The sequence below is a fragment of the Zootoca vivipara genome, chromosome 10 (assembly GCF_963506605.1).
Source record: "Zootoca vivipara chromosome 10, rZooViv1.1, whole genome shotgun sequence".
Classification (NCBI taxonomy): Eukaryota; Metazoa; Chordata; class Lepidosauria; order Squamata; family Lacertidae; genus Zootoca; species Zootoca vivipara.
In genome coordinates this window covers 53,224,143-53,242,815 of record NC_083285.1, presented here as the reverse complement: position 1 = coordinate 53,242,815, position 18,673 = coordinate 53,224,143, and the positions used below count along the sequence as shown (strand labels likewise).

Sequence of the window (18,673 nt, the reverse complement as noted above, 5' to 3'; positions counted from 1 at the left end):
GATGCTGGGGGTTGAATTTAGGGCCTGAGCAGATGCTCTGTGACTGAGCTTATACCCCTTTCCTATGCTAAAAGCATTTGACAGAGATTGCTTCAGTTCTCTTCACAACAACCCTGGAAGGTAGGGCAATATAATGATGTGCCTAAGGCCGCCTGGTGCAGAGGATGGCAGAAAGATGGTCCAAATCAGTTGGATGATTAGCAATCAATTTACAAGTGCTTCAGATTGCCATTAAAAATAGGAACTGAGAATCATTGCATTCACATCCACCCATCATTATTGCAGTGATTTTTTTCACTCATCTTGACCGAAATAATAATTTTGTCAGGAGAAAATTATTCTTACAGTAACTGGATAATCTTCCTTTGCTAGAGAGATTGCTTTGTCTTTGGCTTAGAACAGGCATGTCAAACCTGCGGCCCTCCAGATGTTTTGGACTACAATTCCCATCTTCCCCAACCACTGGTTCTGCTAGCTAGGGATCATGGGAGTTGTAGGCCAAAACATCTGGAGGGCCGCAGGTTTGACATGCCTGGCTTAGAATAACTGATGCCTGTTTCCTGTAATAGGTTGGAGATCTCTCAGGTGTGTTTTTAGGGCGGGAGATGGTGGGAAGAGACATTGTGTGCACTGCACTGGGCTTCTTGGAGGAAAGGTAGGAGATAACAGAAATAAATAAATGGATTGCAGCTCTCACTTGTTGCTGCTTTATTTATCAATGTCTATCCTGCCCTTCCTTCCAAAGCAGTCTGGGGTGGGACATACACAAGAGATAAATCAATCAAAACATCAAAAAATATCTCCAAAATAGATGCAGACTGAGTCTAGTTGGAAGATGCAGCCTTTCAGTGGGCATTGTAAAGGCAGCAGGAGGTGTTAAATAGAGGCCTGTCTAATATTTAAGGGGAGCAAATTCCAAAAGGTAGGTGCCACAGCACTAAAGGCTTGATTCCTGTATTGTGCAAAATGGGATTGCCTGATAAGATAGTATCTGCAGGAGGCTCTCACCAGTAGGCTGCAGTGAGCAACTGGGCATATAATGGGCAAGGTGATCTTCCTCTTCTAGCTGCTACACCACACCAGCTCTCATGAAAACAAAAGAATTCTGAAGGAATAAAGTGACTTGGAGCCACTTGGAGTTTTTGTCGACCAGTTTCATAAGCTGCATCAGAAGCTATTTGACCTGGAAAGGGGTGGTAGTGTCTTGTCTTAACTGGTTCAAAGCTTTGTCCTCTGGTTATGCCTCCTGCTTATTTAAAGGATATTGTCCATTTGCCTTTGAGATCACCAAAGCTTTCATCTTCCCTTGAATATCCATGATTTTAATTGAGGGAGGGAAAGAGATTGTGTGGAACCTTTTCTAATTATAGGAACAACAACCAAACCATTGACAATATGTTAAGATGATTCAGTGCTTTTCCAGTTCCTGTTTTTGATTTTTAAAGCTGCCATGTAATATGAAATTCTGAAAATAATGACCTGGAATCTTTGCCAGCCTTTGTAAACTGCATGTAATAATTGCCATCGCTTGGAGGAGCCAGTTTGCAGTGCAGTGTTGGATTTGTGTACACCTGTAAATCTATTTGAGGCTTTGGAATAAATCTTAGCCTGCTTGCTGTATTTGTGCTGGGTTATTTGAAAGGAGAATCCTCACAAATAATCCACTAACACCTGCCAGCTGATATGTAGTCAGGTTTATTACGCACACCCTACTGAAGCTGCCTCTAACAACAACTGGGATTTGGGGAATTATTTGTTTTGAAAACATCACCTTCTTTGTTTGTAGAATTCCCTGAATTCTCTTGTCTTGGCACAATAAGAGTACAATGTAGTTGAATGAAATGGTTTGCTAAAATAAACCAGAATCTCTTGCATTTTTTCATGCTTTATAAGTGCTCCTATTCTCTTGGCTAATTTGTATCTTAAGCCACATTTGTATCTTTGGCCCTTGGTATGAGGTTATAATAATATTTCCCTTTTCCACAAGTGAAGGAGAGTTTGGGACTTTCCGTATATCTTCCCCTTTTTGTATGTTCTTTGTAATATCCAATGCAAGGCTTTTCAGCAGGAAAGTTGTCACTTCTGTGCTGTTGCCTTTATCTAGGAAATATATGAAACAATGCTTGTGTTTCTTATCCTAGTAGCATCAAACATCAGCCCATTTTCTGACTAGCTGCCCATTATACCTGTTGGTATAAAAATGTATTTGAGAGATGCCATCAAGTCATAAGGGAGGATGCCTGCCCAACCTTGTTCTTTCGCAAACCCTAAGGAAATGAAGTCTCTGTTGGGCCTTCCTAATCACCTGGGCTGTATTGAGCTTTCAAGTTAGGTCTTCACTAAGATGGACTCCCAGGTACAGTCATAGCTCGGTTGTTGTAATTAACTAATTCATGCCTCTGCAACTCTGGACTCTGTGTAATGTCTGTGAATTTTGGTTTTGTTGGGTCTAAAACAGCATAATAAAAAGACTTAACAGAGTTTTTTCTTTTCTTTTTCCTCCTGCTAATCCTGCTGTGAAAGAGTTTGGATGTGAAATGTCCAGCCTTGCTAGTTTTTAAATTGGCCTTTCACCTAAGAATTTCTTCTCATAGATAATTTTCTTTTTTCTGGCTGGGTGTGTTAAGGAGGAAGGGAGAACAAGTAGCTCAACAAGAAATTGGTGTTCTTGTCTCTTCTTTGGGGCTCAAAACAAAAATGTCATTCATAAGGAAATAAATTAGTTTGAAGATGAGAGAGGAGCATTAAATTTGGAACATGACATTAAACGAAGTAGTGTTAAGGTTCACAATTTCACTGAATTTAAAGAGTTCAGACTGAATGCGGAGTGTCTAGAAATTGTTACCTTATATAAACAATACAGTTTCTGAAAGGTAAAGTTATCAAGCTTTTTGGAACAAAGTCTGAGATAAATAAAGTGTTACTGGACAATATTTTCCTTTTCATAATCCACATTTATAAATCCAAGGCAGTTAGCACAATGTATGATTGGTGGCCACAGTTCACAATTATGAACTGCAATAACAAACGTTGCCATACTTTTGCAGATTTTGTGGTGGTTTGTTATGTTAGTTTTAGTGTTTTTTGGCCAGAAACGTAGGTGGCCGAGAGAAATTTGATGTAAAAAAAGAAAAGAAAAGACAAACTTGGGTGGAGAGGTTTGCAATAAAGAAACAAATAGGCAGTTTTGTTTGCTACAGTTGTGGGTTGTGCATCCTTAAGATCACTTTGGCTCAAGAACCTGGTTTGGATCAGCGTGCAAAGCAGGGTGCGATGGGAAGCAGGATAGCATCTGCCCACCCACCAGGTGATGGCACTTGTTCCTCTCCAGATGCTAGGTGGTGTAAAGTTGTGCAGGATCTACCGGTACTTGCAAAAAATGGAAGTCCAGTGCAGCTAGTCCTGAACTATGCCGGCAGTTCCAAGGTTTTATGCAAACACCTCTGTGGTTCAGCCCTATATATGATGACCTTCATCGCACTGAATATTGAATATTGTATATGATATCCAGTATGTGAGTGTCAGGTTTGGAGGCAATGCACCCGCAGTTAGTAACTAGCTTCTACACATGTTAAAACCTTGCCCAAACTGAGCCACTGTGATGGTTTTTCATTTCCTGTAAGTGATGGTACCTTACCTAAACTTCTCATCCTTGCTCATTTCCCCCTTCCAGGTTAGGTAAAATCTGCCAAATGGTGGTTCTTCACTTTGCAGTATTTTAGCTAATTAGAGGGAGTTACTGACAGCAATTATCTCAGTTAATATGCACTCTTAGGATCAGCTTGAAATACATCTGCTGCTAAATTAAGACTAGTTTTCAGAATGTTACATTCTAACTGTGCATTAAGAATACATGCATTTCCTGTGTGGCACATATGTCTTAATGTATGTTGTGATTCCTGCAAGACTGCTAACATGCTATCACAGAGGGTCCGGAGGGAGGGGCAAATAACCAAACTTTTGATGCTGTTTCTTTTCAACTGCAGACCCTGCAACTTGGAAACATGCAAGGCACCTTTCGAAAGGTTTCCTATTCACTTCTTTTCCTCCTACACAGAATCTGCATGCTTTTGTATTCTAGCCACCCGCATACCATGCACTTTTTATTGCTGCCTGCTGTCCTTTATTTGCACATTTACACTCTGGCTGCTGTGCTGAATAGCTGTTGTTTTGCTGGGCCTGCTGGCTTAGTTTGCCGTTTCCTTCTTTCTGCCTCTGTGTCAAACTAGAATGCAATGTAGAAATCTTGACCTATTTTTTTAAAAAAGAAAATTGTGATAAAGTGCTTTGTCATAATAACAATCACTGGTGTTTTTTTATTTTGTTACCAGATTATACTGTGTTAGCAAGAAGTCTGTTGGGAATAGCAAAACAAAGAGAGATGGGTTTCAAATAAGTGCTTAAATAATAACAGGATCTGAAAGACTACATGGTGGCATAAATGCAGCCTGTGGCCCGCCAGATGTTGACTCCTGCCAGTCTTGGCCAGTGGGCAGAAATTATGAGATTGAGTCCAACAACCATTGGAGGGCCATAATTTATCTGTCCCTTGTTTAATGCAATGGACCTGTCATCAAAAGGACCCAGAAGGGCTTTTGTTTTTAGTAAGGAATCAGAGGTCTGGTGGCTCTCCTGTCTTGCTTTCCCACTGGCTGTAGTAGCAAGGTCTCCACGTCACAATCACTGGGGGCAGAGGTAGGGAGGAGAATGGCAGGAGAGGAGGAATTGTGCGCCCTGCCCTTGTACCTCTGTGTTCCTCCCTGCCAGTTCTCTTCCCTGCTGTTGCTGTACCTTGTGACCACACAGCAGAGAGTCCTTCCCACCTGCAACAGTGCCTTTCACCCGACAGTGATCCTGAAACAGGTCCTTGGCCTTGGAACCTATTTGCAGGCCATGACCAAAACCTGGCTGTCTCTCTAAGGTTAAAAATAACTTAAAAGTTGCATATCCAGAGTTGGAGACCTATCTTGCCAGTGTTCTTACCCTTAAATCAGATTGACCGCAATATAATACAATGTATGTTGCTGGTAGCCACAACTAGAATGTGTCTCTAGAGGACACATGTGCAATGCACTTTCTTTCCTGAAAGAGATGTCCTCAAACAAGCAATGGTGAGACCTACTACCTTAAGATTCTAGGAAGTGAAGTATCGTAGGAAGGCAAGGGTAAGTCAGTATAGTGGGCAAAATTAGGCATACTAGTTGATTTGAAAGGTGTGAAGTCCTCCGGTTTATGAACCAGACCTTCTTAGATACCTAGTTTTTGTTTTGAGAGTTTTCTTTTTTGAATGTTTGTCTCTTTTCATTTCACCTTTTCTCCCCAAGAAAGCTTCATTTTGCACATGTTGAAGGAAATTGCCAAAAATTTAGGATGTTTTGGTGTATGTGATATGAACAGAGCATACCGGACAACAAATTAGTGTGTGCCCCCGCCCACTCCACCACCAAATGTGTTGCTCTTGTATGACTAAGTGGCCCCACTTAAGCTACACTTATTCATGGCGAAAGCCCCATTTAAAACCATTTATTCTAATAGGAGTCTGATAAGATGGGGGCCATTGCAGATAATGGCATGTTGTACTTGTACACCACATACACACCTGTTCAGTCACTTTTATCACTACGTGTGGGACTCTGGTCAACAAAGTGATAGTAATATATGATAAGGAGTATATGTTAGGCCCCAGTTTTTATGTTATTAGTATAAGAATTATAAACAGAGATGAAGACCTTAGTAAATATTGAGGCATTTGATTTCTGGGGAAATGACACTAGGTTAGGGCTGCCATGCGTTTGGATTTTCCCAGATATTACCAAGACTTCAAAGGCGGAATTGATGTCCGGGGGGGGATTTCTGAAAGGTGACGCTTTGTCCTGGATCTTAGACAAGTCAGTCAAAAAATCATGTAGTTTTTTGGCTTTTTGGTAAAAATTAAAAAAAAAAATTTTTTTTAATTTTTTTGGGTTTCCTAAAAGAAGCTCCACAACTTTCGGGGTGTCCTGGTTTTCCCTTTTTGAAATATGGCAACACAACGCCCTTGACTAAAGCTCCTTAAATTCTTGGATTTTTTCCCCCTCATCACAAAGGTTGAGCATAGGCGAACTCAATGAAGAAAATGTACTTGAAGCTGAAAAAATTGGTTGTGTTGCTCCACTTCTTCTCTCATGCCATGACTGTCTCTTTCCAGGGGTTGATGCTGAAGAATGGGGAAAGTTTCTGCACACCAAAAACAAGGTACATTTTCTTGATTGTAAAGCCACAAATGCACATAGGGATTTTTGTATGTGCATACATATGTGGCGGAGGGGTGGTGGTGTCCTGAGCAAAATGCAGTCTGGTGGGCCCCCTCTTCCTTTGGTGGGTTTAGCTGGCATTAGTGGTGGGCAGCGGCAGTTTTGCATGGCTGAAGGGTGCAGTTTTAATTTCCTGCAATGTCCCAGAGTGGTGCTGTGTCACAGGCATTATGGGAAATAAAAATGGCAGCTTGACGTGGCCTCCTGGTATTGCTCAAAGCATCAGTGGTGGGTCCTGTCAGGGTGCAAGGACCCTGGCAGCTGCCTGAGGATGTTGGGTGCTGATGTTGAGGGTTTTTTCCCTTTTCCTTTTTAAAACTTCAGCTGTACGCAGACTTCGATGAAATTAGGCAAGAAATAGAAAACGAAACTGAAAGGATTTCAGGAAATAATAAGGTGAGTGACTATGGTTGGCTCATCTTTTAAAAGAAGTAATTTCAACCCAGAAACCACAGTTGGGAAACAATGATGTACATTCTTCAGACTGGAATTATTTTGACACAGGATCTGGAGCCCACAATTGAAAAATAGTCATGCTATTTCTGTCTTAAACCAAGTCACTTTTATCTAAGTTCTATGTTCCTAAAGAGGCAGACTCTACTACTGATGTTGTTCATAATCTCCAAGGATACAGCTGCTGTCAATCTTCCCTGGTGGCTTTGCATTATTGTCCTAAGAGCTTTGGCTTGTTCTGTGAACCAAGAGGAGCTAACTTGTGGCCCTCCAGATGTTGCTGATCTACAATACCCATCATCACTGACCCGGTGGGAGGGCCAGATGTTAGCAGCCCATGAATGTTGACTTCCATACAAAAATCAGGCACATTTGTCAGGCACATTTAGGGACAAATAGCTGAAGCATCTAGACCAAGCAAAATTTCAGGCATGGGAACCTGAACTGAGCAAGATGTTAAATTATAAAGACAGACGCCCAAATTACAAAAACTACCTAGATTCAAAGGCTAATTTAGGTTCAGTGTTGTCTAGTTTTCTGAAGGTTACAATTAAGTATGTTCTGGAGAAATGATTCTTTGTTCCTTTTTCCATGGCCTTCTAGGGGATCAGCCCTGAACCAATTCATCTAAAGATTTTTTCGCCTAATGTTGTCAATCTGACTCTTGTAGATTTGCCAGGAATGACAAAGGTAAGAAAATTTTTGTTGTTGCTGCTGTAGAGTTAACTGAAAGTTCTATGTTGTTGGGTTGGGTTTTTTTTTTTTGCCAAGTGTGAAATGTATACGAGAGATCAATTAATACCTTGTAGCAGACATTTCAAAATGTTTCTCGCCAAGATCCCCAGTTATCTCCCTTCCGTCCCCACACTATGCCCAGCAAACCCCACCACAAAACCCTGCCATGGGCTCTCTCAGGTCCTTTTGCCTTCCTCCTTTGTTGTCCCTTGGCTGCCTCATCTTGACTACAGCATCACAAGGCCTTTCTGGAATTATGAGAGTCAGTCAGCTACCTTTCTCTCCATATAATTCTCATGTTTTGGGGTTTCCTTCCAGGCTTTCTCTCCTTCTCCTAGGAGTGGCCTTTAGATGTTGTCCATTAGGAGACCTCCCTGCATATGCATCACTCTTAATAGATGTGGTTAAAAGAAGGAAGGTCATGCAGATTCCACTTTTTTCTTCTCCTCCTCCTTCTCACACAGGTGCCTGTAGGTGATCAACCAAAGGATATTGAACTTCAGATCCGAGAACTAATCCTTAGATTCATTAGTAACCCAAATTCAATTATTCTGGCAGTCACTGCTGCCAACACAGACATGGCTACTTCTGAGGCCCTCAAAATAGCGCGGGAAGTGGATCCAGATGGTAAGTGGAGGGGAAAAAACCAGGTTCCAGCATGTCTGTTTTCTCTCTTTCTAGGAAACACACTTGTACAACACTTGCCGGTCCTGGAAGGATCCTTTAAAAAAGTCCCAGGTGCTCAGAGACTTTGCACCTGTTCATTGGGGGAGATAGGAAGCCCAGCGCACTTATTTTTTAGATGTCCCTTTTATGAAGAGGCACGTAGAGAGACCATTGATCCCCTGCTGGTGAGGCTGACTGACCTCCCGGAAAAGCAAAAATTCGATCTTCTCCTGTTAGGGAATGATCAAAAGATGTCCCGGATGGTTGCCAGATTCTGTGTACAGATCTGTAGGCGCAGGGGACCCCCCCCCCCCCGGATCCAAACTAGTTTGTTAAGAAAATCCCCAAACTCGGTTCCTCGGGTGATTCTGGGTCATTTCTCTGTGGTAGCTTAGCTTATCGCATTTATAAATTTTAAATTTACGGTTGTACAATGGTTTAAATGTTTGTTTTCCTTCTGGGATTGTACCCCCAAGTGTCTTTTATAAGCTGGTCTCCGACCGTAATAAATTATCTATCTATCACTTGTACAACACAGTTGTAACACAGATGTAACTCAGGGATGGGGAACCTTTGGCCTTCCAGGTATTGTTTGGCTCCAGCTCCCATCATCCCTGACTATTGGCCATGTGGCTGGGATGGGAGCTGGAGTTCAATATCTGGAGGACCACAGTTCCACCATCCCAGTAACGGTTACCCCTTAATCTACTGCCTGTTCTTACAAATGTGATTTGAAGAAAGGGTAGTTTGCAATTGTAACTTGCGCAGTTGAAATGGCAAGATGCTTTCAAAGAGTTTCCCGGTTGAAGTGCTTTCAGGCTTTCAGTGGGTCTACCCCGAGTAAGACTAAAAATAGATACAACTCTACACACATAAACCAACCATGGGCTCCCAGAGAGGACCTTTCAGGCACCTTGATCCTTTCCAGTTCTTTTTGCTGCTGCCCTATGCTGAGCTAAGTCAAACTTTGGCTCATCCAAAGCTGGGTTCCTTGCTAGCCTGTGGATGTATTTGCAGCCCTGAGCTCCTCTGGGAGAAATGGCAAGCCAGCCATAGTCATAGCACTTCTCCTGCATAGCTGTGTTCACTGGGCGCCTTTCCACCTTTCCTTTTGTTTTTACTTTGGGTAGCTGTTTCCTAGGCTTGACAAAGTTAACCCATGACCAGCTTAATGTAAAATGACAGTTTTCCTGCCGCTCTGTTAGGGCGGCGCACCCTTGCTGTGATCACAAAGCTGGATCTCATGGATGCTGGCACTGACGCTATGGACGTACTCATGGGAAGAGTGATCCCTGTTAAACTCGGCATCATTGGCGTGGTGAATAGGTGAGTCGCATCAGAATGTGGTCCTTCCGTTACAAAGCAGTGCTTTTCATTCCCGTGTTTTTGTGCCCTGTGGGGAGAGGGTTGAGGCCACTGCAATTACTGGGCTCTTTGGTCCTCAAATCATTCTCGGATCACAGTTAGTTAAGCGTAAGTGGCATATTTCTAAGACTAGTATGACGGGAAGGCCTAGGAGAATTGTGGCCTCCTATGCTGGTAGTTGCAGGGGGTAAAACTGGGAAAGGCCTAGTGTTGGGGCCCTGCATCACCTTAGTATCTATGCAACTTTTGCATTAGTAGCAGTCACATGCTTAGTGTATTGGTCGTAGCTCACTGTCCAGTCAATCTTATTGTTGCTGGGCCACGTTTGAGGTGTATATAAAGTGCTTAACAGCTTCGGACCAGTTTACTTGAAGGGTACCTTACTCCACTTTGCCCATTTGACCGCTTTGATCTGCAGTACAAGCACCAACATAACATTGTAAGGAATGTATCTTCTAATCTAGGGCGACAATCACCCACATTTTGGAAGTACCTGCCTATTGAAATTGTGTGCAGATGCCTTTGCTGTACTCTTTTCGACGACTGTTTCGTTCAGGCATTCCTATCTAGACATGTAGCAGCTGACATGGGCTTTGATCTTGCTTTTGTTGTTTAACAATTGGTTTCAATTACACTTTGATTTTTAAAGTTCTTTTAAACTTGGTCTTTTGTTGATAATTTCAGTGTTTTATTTTTGTGTAAATTGCTTAGAGGTTGTTTGTTTGTTTATTTGTTTGCAAGTGACCAGTTTATAAAGTTAGTTAGATAAATAAATAAAATAAATAAATCTGATGACAACTGATTTAGAATAGCATCATGGCATAATGTCACTGTTCCTTCTAAGCCAGAAGAACATGTTAACCAGATTTTGGCAACAGGAAAAGTAAATGAAATGATATCTAAATTAAATGAAACATGATTAATTTTCTGTCTCATTTTTAGGAGTCAGTTAGATATTAACAATAAGAAGAGTGTTGCTGATTCAATTCGTGACGAGTATGGCTTTCTCCAGAAGAAGTACCCCTCTCTAGCCAACCGGAATGGAACAAAGTACCTTGCTAGGACACTCAATAGGTACAAGGAGCTGCTTTGATCCTAGTTTAGATTTTTCTCCAGTTGGAATTGTTTAGACTTGTTCTGGCTCATCCCAGTTATGTACAGCTTTTTTGCACTTGGATGGTGAAGCCGTTATTTAAGGGAGGGATGGCTGATAACATCCTGATATTCTCAGTTCTTTTGCAGTTTTGAGTCTTGCATGCGGAGGCCATGCATGGAAAGCTGGCAGTTATTTGGGAGGGACTGGATGATTTGGTGTGCATGGCCAGCTTTCATCTGATTCTTCCCTGTGCTCTTTCAGGATGCCAAATGTAGAATGGATGGGTGACTGTTTTAATTGATAGGGAAGTATGGGGTTGAGTTATATGTTAAACCTCAGACTTGGGATTGAATCCAACCAAGTCACTGAATGAGTGCAATGGCTTCTCCATCCTGTGCCACCTGCACCCCCCAGATCTGCTCCAGAGCAGATTTCGGGAGGGTGCTGGGGGTGGGGAGTTCTATTGAGCTCATGGAAATTGTTTCACTTGTCCAATAACTTAGTTACATACAACCCTTTGTTTACAGTACTGAATTTTGGATTGTGCTCTACATCGCACTGGCAGTATGTGGTGTACAAAGTACTATATTTTAAGGTAATTGCCACTGCTAACTTTACAGCAGTGGTACACCTGTAAGATAAATTTTGCCTCCCTTATTGTCTTTGAACTCACATCATTTGCGGTTGTTGTCTAAAGAAGATCTTTAACTGATAGATGTTTTTTAGTCTGCAAAAGATTGTGGATAGGATTAAAAGATGAAGTTATGTCTGCATACACATGCTTTATTGATTACCACTTATGTCTTGAACAGGCATCCCCAAACTTCGACTCTCCAGATGTTTTGGACTACAATTCCCATATTCCCCGACCACTGGTCCTGTTAGCTAGGGATCATGGGAGTTGTAGGCCAAAAATCTGGAGGGCCGCAGTTTGGGGATGCCTGGTCTTGAAGAATGAGAGAGAGAGAAAGTGATCAGCAGTTAAAATCTCCTGAGGGTGGTGGTAGTGCTGGTTCCTTTTGCCCTAAACCACACCTCACTTCAACCTGACATCCACAGACAGCTCATATTAGGTTCTTGGGGGAGCTGGTTTAAATTTGGAAAGAGGGAGCTGGTTAAATACCTTCTCGCAAACTGCTGCTTTCCGTATGCTCAGTAAGCCAGATCAGCTGAAAACAAACACATGCAGAAGATCATCATCCCAGGTCTCCAAAATCAAGTTGAGTTTGGCCCTAACTGAAATAAAAAATTTTTTAACAATGGAAACTTCCATTTATAATGAGTCATTGGTCCAATTAGCTCAGTATTGTCTACACTGATTGGCAGTGTTTCTCCGGTGTTTCATTCAGACTGGGGTGCATTCCCAGTTCTACCTAGAAATGCTGGGGATTGAAACAGACCTTCTGCAGATTCTCTTGCCCTTGCCTCCTACTCTGTAAGGTTTGACCCCCCCCCCCCACAAAAATCTCTGTTAGTTTTGTATAGTTTTTGTTGAATGTCAGTAGCATAGAATCATGATGGCTTTGAGACTGGTGAAATATTAGGCATTTAAACCCATTGTAAGCATGGCCCACTTGCTTAAAAGAAATGATGGTTGCTTAATAACTGAAATGTGCTAATGAAAAACTGAGCGGATCGTATGTTTTGAGCTGTTTTCCTTTTGCAAATTTCTCAAATTCTGTTTTTAGGTTGCTTATGCATCACATCAGGGATTGCTTGCCAGAACTGAAAACCAGAATCAATGTTCTAGCCGCTCAGTATCAGTCTCTGCTGAACGGCTACGGGGAACCTGTAGATGACAAGAGTGCCACATTACTGCAGCTGATTACCAAATTTGCCACCGAATATTGCAACACCATTGAAGGGACAGCAAAATACATCGAGACTTCAGAACTGTAAGCACAACTTCTGTTTTGGAGTGAAGTTGACACATGGATGGCAGATTGCTTAGAAACATTGCAATTAAACTTCAACATGAAATTTGCTACATTTTTATGAATCAAATGAGCTCAAGTATAGGAAATATTATTTGGTTTCCCTGTTGTCTCAGTGACTGTTTTTTCATTCTCCAGATGCGGTGGAGCTAGGATTTGCTACATTTTCCATGAAACCTTTGGGCGTACCTTAGAATCTGTTGATCCCCTAGGTGGCCTTAACACCATTGACATATTGACAGCCATTAGAAATGCTACTGTAGGTATTATCCTTCTTTAACTTCTTGTGCAAGGTGCAGTATTCCTTTGCTGACCTGCACTCTCTATGCAGTGGGTGGCGTTTCAGTGCTTGTAGAGCGTACAGCTTAGTGCTGCCTTGGGAAAGGGCACAGCACCCTGGGGAGTCTAAATTATTACAACGGAATAAAAATGACTCTGTTTCCTTTTGGCTTGGCTAGGGTCCTCGCCCGGCCCTGTTTGTGCCTGAAGTTTCATTTGAGCTCCTAGTAAAGAGGCAAATCAAACGATTGGAAGAGCCCAGCTTGCGTTGTGTGGAGCTTGTCCACGAGGAAATGCAGAGGATTATCCAGCATTGTAGCAATTACAGTACACAGGTAAGAGAAGGAGCTAATTTTCAACATGTGTGTCTCACAGGGTGTGAAAATATCCTAGAAGAAACATCAGATGGTGGTGGTGATTTATATGGGTGGCATATAAATAATTTTATTTACACGCAGCCCATTTGACTGGGTTGCCCCAGCTACTTTGGGCAGCTTGCAGCAAAACACAAAATCAACATAGAACATTAAAAAGTAACCTTCAGACGCCTTCTAAAAGTCATAGTTGTTTGTCTGTTTGACATCTGATGGGAGGGTGTTCCACTAAAATGCATTATTTGGACAGTGCCTGAACTCTTCTGCTTGGAAGATGGAGTTGACAACTGAAAACTGCCAGAGTACTAATGTGGACTCACATAGGGTTGTGTGTATACATATGTATTCTTGTATTATATTGGGGTGGGCAAGTGAATGTGATCCTCCAGGCTTCTCTATGCAGCACAAGTCACACCTTTCGCTTGCCCTGCCATGCAGTCTCCTCTAATGAACGTTTCCTTGAACTGTGATCATGTGAACTTGGTTTGTGTGATCTATGATTAATTCAGTTAGATAGATTGTTGCTTTTCATAAGTCAAACTCTTTTGTTGTTTCGTTTTCAGGAATTGTTGCGTTTCCCGAAGCTCCACGATGCCATCGTTGAGGTTGTGACTAGTCTTTTGCGTCGAAGGCTACCAGTTACAAATGAAATGGTAAGCTATTGTGGAGCTTGCTGTGTGCAGTGGCATATTTCTTTTAATGGAAAATATTCTGTATTCCACTGTGGGCCCTAGTTAGACTGATGTGTAAATAATAATTTTGGGGTTTAGCATAATAGATTTGCAGCTGAATACTCCTCAGTGCCAAGATGCTCCCAGCTAGGGATACCATTATTTCCTTGCCCCCCTCTGGTCTTAATTTTAATTTATTTTTTCCTGCTTCTATGGGTCCCTTGCTGTGCATGGGGACAAAAGGGGGATTTGTCTGTGTCCCAAGATGTTGTAATTTTTTTTTACTGGCTGCTCTCAGAGGTATCCTTTTGTGAAACTGTGATGCCAAAAGGTTTTTTGTGGTCCCTCATAATGTTTCCATTTAAAAACACTGTTGGTTTTTTTTTTTTAACCTGACCGCTCCATGGGTCTCCTGCCAAAAGGTTTTTGTGATCTCCTGCAAAGATGATTTCCATTATAGGAAAAATGGCCACACACACCCACTTTTAAAGTTTGGCTACACCCAGTTTGACATGTGACTTCCAGAGGGCCAGGAAAAGACTAGCCATCGCTGATGTGATACATTAAGCCGGTAACTTCAGGAGACACATGGTTAAATGCAATGGTGTAACAGCTTTCACCAACCTGCTACCTTCCAGAGGTTTGTGTCTGCAACTATCATCAACCCTTGGCAGCATGACATGATAGGCCAACAGGTTGGCAAAGGCTGATGTAAAATGATTTGCCCTTGGCAGATCTTAGGATCTGTCTTTTTGTGGTCATCCTATGTTTGTGCTGTGTGACTGAACTGCATTTTTATGGATGTTTTTGCTACTGAGATCAATTCTAGGTTATTTGTCATGAACCCTTCCCTAACATTCACTTCAGTGGGCAAAATTCTAAACTTTTAATTATATTCTTTCTCATAGGTTCACAATTTGGTAGCCATTGAGTTGGCCTATATCAACACTAAACATCCAGATTTTGCAGATGCCTGTGGACTAATAAACAACAACATAGAGGTAAGGGAAGAAAGTATCTCTATTAATTACAAATGAGTCTGTCATCGCGTGCACAGATACGTTCTATTTTGCAAACTCTGATCTTACTGGAATTATCAGATTTCCCCATCAGCTGCTTTGTTCGAATAAAGATTCTAAAGGTGATATCAAACATTGGTCAGACTCCAGGTAGATCCATTGAAATCAATGGACATCGCCTGTGCTTCTGTCCTCCGTGAGTATTGCAACTTAAAAGAAAAATAATGATCTTGCCTGGGTTCGGCCACAGACCCATATCGCATGGCAGTGTCTCAGAGGACAGAAATATAGTGATAAAAAGCTTATAAGCTTTTGTGACTGCAACATTTAGTAATTAGTGGTCATCTAGCTTTGAACAGAAGGGTTTTCTTGTATCTGCAGTCAGAATGGATGTGTGCAGACACTGTCCATCCTGGTATTCTGAATAAAAAGTCAGCTGGTGCTTTGTCCTTGTGTGGCAAGATAATCCCCCCTCCCCCTTTTCCCTTCTACCTTGGTTTTACATTGCTTGCATCTCGTTTGGAAGTTTGCTGATAGGAATTATTCTTATGGAACGTTACCCGGTAGCCTTTTCTGCTCCCTCTTTGTATATATTCTCTCCAGTGTCTGCCAGTGTCATTATGTGAGTGTAAATTAGGGGAGAACCCGCTCAACCACTTTGCTAAGAATTCCAAATAGCTGTGTCTGGAAAGAGAAGACACCCCAGCTTTCCTTTTTATGTGGCATGAGCATATTGACTTTTGATGTTTCTTATGCTTTTTCTTTTAAAGGAGCAAAGGCGGAACAGGTTAGCCAGAGAGATGCCTTCTGCTGGGTCACGAGACAAGGTGAGTTGTTTGGCTTGATATACTTCATAGAATTTGGAAGTGGTGCTTAAGATCAAGCCAGTCATAATGTTACTACAGTAGTTAACAAATAGCTCCATTTATTCATGGGAGTCTAGAGTTGTTGGGAGGTTCTGTTCCAAAAATTCAAGTGCATGCAGTCTTCTGAAATTTCAGCCACCAAGAGGGATCAAGGAGGCTCAGTTAAAATAATCAGACAAGCAATGCTGATGTCGTTTTCTGCCCTTCTTGCTTCTTTAGTCCACTAAGCCTCCTGGTGTTTTGGCACCGCCCACCCAGGAGACCTCAACTGCTGGTTCTGCCGAGGTTGATGGCAAGGTCTGTCTCTGTTTCTTCCTCTAAGCACTGCATGCTGAAATCATTTTGTGGTGCACTCTGGTAGTGGTTGAACATGATTCTCATAAGTATTTTTGTCCAGATTTTGCCTGTCCCAGATTATGTGTTGCCAGCTGACAAAGTTGCCTAGTTAATTAAATTACGTTAAGGTAGTAGGTTTCAAGTTATGTCTTGGGGAGCCTTGGAGCTTTCTTTCCACTACTGCTCTGCCCCTGTTGTGGGCAGCTTCAGGAGGCTGTTGGGTGTGTGTTCTTAGGGCATTGTTCTTTAGCGTTGGATCATCAGAGGTTGTGGGACCACATTCCCATGATCCCCATCCATCAGAGCCCAGGGGTCAGGGATGAAGGGAGTTGGTAGTCTGGCAACAACTGGAGATGCAAGGTTGAATAACACTGTTCTGGGTAAAGCTCTGATTTTGCAGCTCTAAGCTGCATCTGTGACAAACAAAAGTTCTGCTTGAGCTGACTCTTGTGCCCTAAGATAACTATTCCCAAATCTCTTGCAACACCCACTTTAACCTTAAATATTTGAGCTGCCAGTCTTTTGTATGAAGCTTGAAAACGTGATTTAAAATGTCTGTTAGGTTTATTCTGGTGCATATCAGGATACAGGATTGCACATTTACCAGCCTGCCTGCCACAGCTCCTTCACCCTGAGCGTGTCCAGCTGAAATGCTGCAAGTAAGGGATTGATAAAGCAGGAAATCTGCTGTGCAGAAATAACCCATATTCCAAACCAAACCATTAAAAATCATTCTGGGTATTAAGCCATTGTACCAGTGAAGACCATACAAAGGTCTAAGTGGAGTCTGCATGTGCAGGAGATTGGGGATAGGCCTTTGGACACATTCCCATCCTATAAAAACCATTTTAACCTTCACATGTTCACATGAATGCCTGAAGAGGGCTCAGAACAAAACTGGGATGCTCTGAGTTTTGCCATTTGTTTTGTTCAGTGGAAAAACCCACTTAATGAGGATCAGAGATTTTCTTAGTTGGGTTGGGGAACCTGCGGCTCTTCAGATGTTGGAGATGATGGGAGCTGTAGTCCACTAATAATCAAGCATTTGGAACGCAGGATATTTTTCTTGCAAATAACTGATTGGAATTTGGGTATTGTATATTTTCTTTGTATTAGACATCCTCTGCTGCGGGAGATGGAGCTCAGGAAGCCGGAACAGGCAACTGGAGAGGCATGCTGAAAACCACCAGAGCTGAGGAAATGTTAGCCGAGGAAAAATCAAAACCAGTAACGGTCCTACCTGCTAGCCCTCAAAGAGGCCATGCTGTAAATTTGCTGGATGTGGTGAGTTTCTCAGCATAGGAACAAAATTTGCAAGCTGGTACAAGAAGAGCAGGGTGTGCTCCTCACAGAATTTAGGAGTGGGCAGGATTTGGTCCTTCTGAGTTATGCTCTCCACCCGTATTTAAACATGGTTGTTAGCCAAAAGTATATTGTAGCTAGTAGCAAGGATAGAGGTATTCTTTAGGGGGAAAATACAAATTTAGTGATCACCATGAATTCTAAAAGGTACTTTTGGTTTGTGCAAACAAGTACTTAATTTATATCAGCTGCATATTTTACATGCTAAATCTGTACCAAATTATGTACCACTATATTTATACTGAATTCTGCATATAAGTTAAATAAGCAGGGAGACAATTTACAACCTTGTCGTACTCCTTTCCCAATTTTGAACCAATCAGTTGTTCCATATCCCATCACCATCACTGGTCCCATCACCTCCTGGCAAATAGAAGGGGAAGAAATGGAGGCAGTGAGAGATTTTACTTTCTTGGGCTCCTTGATCACTGCAGATGGTGACAGCAGTCACGAAATTAAAAGACGCCTGCTTCTTGGGAGAAAAGCAATGACAAACCTAGACAGCATCTTAGAAAGCAGAGACATCACCTTGCCGACAAAGGTCCGTATAGTTAAAGCTATGGTTTTCCCAGTAGTGATGTATGGAAGTGAGAGCTGGACCATAAAGGCTGATCGCTGAAGAATTGATGCTTTTGAATTATGGTGCTGGAGGAGACTCTTGAGAGTCCCATGGACTGCAAGAAGATCAAACCTATCCATTCTGAAGGAAATCAGCCCTGAGTGCTCACTGGAAGGACAGATCGTGAAGCTGAGGCTCCAATACTTTGGCCACCTCATGAGAAGAGAAGACTCCCTGGAAAAGACCCTGATGTTGGGAAAGATTGAGGGCACAAGGAGAAGGGGACGACAGAGGACGAGATGGTTGGACAGTGTTCTTGAAGCTACGAACATGAGTTTAACCAAACTGCAGGAGGCAGTGCAAGACAGGAGTGCCTGGCGTGCTATGGTCCATGGGGTCACAAAGAGTCGGACACGACTAAACAACTAAACAACAACAACAATATTTATACTTTCAGTTGGAAAGTAAATGTGCAAATTAGCAAAATGGACAGAGTGGTTCAGATTTAATGCAGTAGGAGAGGAATAGAGCATTATAACCCACTCTTTATCTAAAAGGGCTCTCAGAGGGCTTATAAATGACAGTACAATAATTCAGCTAATAGTTTAATAGCAAAATGCAACTGGCTTGTGCATTCTGTATCATCCTGTCACTGTGATTTTTGT

General features: G+C 42.1%; 1 protein-coding gene across 4 annotated transcripts in view; it reads left to right on the top strand.

Annotated features, from left to right (window-relative positions):
- The window catches only part of DNM1L (dynamin 1 like), a 34,898-nt gene that overhangs the window by 12,039 nt on the left and 4,186 nt on the right, over nt 1–18,673 (top strand). The window contains exons 3-17 of one of the 4 annotated variants that reach the window (XM_035128530.2): nt 3,987–4,025; nt 6,188–6,234; nt 6,618–6,689; nt 7,350–7,436; nt 7,946–8,108; nt 9,353–9,473; nt 10,455–10,586; nt 12,297–12,503; nt 12,681–12,801; nt 13,001–13,156; nt 13,759–13,848; nt 14,775–14,867; nt 15,656–15,712; nt 15,971–16,048; nt 17,204–17,371. In XM_035128530.2, coding sequence (XP_034984421.2) covers nt 3,987–4,025; nt 6,188–6,234; nt 6,618–6,689; nt 7,350–7,436; nt 7,946–8,108; nt 9,353–9,473; nt 10,455–10,586; nt 12,297–12,503; nt 12,681–12,801; nt 13,001–13,156; nt 13,759–13,848; nt 14,775–14,867; nt 15,656–15,712; nt 15,971–16,048; nt 17,204–17,371 — 1,631 coding nt within the window. The remainder of the gene's footprint in view (nt 1–3,986; nt 4,026–6,187; nt 6,235–6,617; nt 6,690–7,349; nt 7,437–7,945; nt 8,109–9,352; nt 9,474–10,454; nt 10,587–12,296; nt 12,504–12,680; nt 12,802–13,000; nt 13,157–13,758; nt 13,849–14,774; nt 14,868–15,655; nt 15,713–15,970; nt 16,049–17,203; nt 17,372–18,673) is intronic. The other 3 variants (XM_035128531.2, XM_035128532.2, XM_035128533.2) reach the window with 3 other exon arrangements.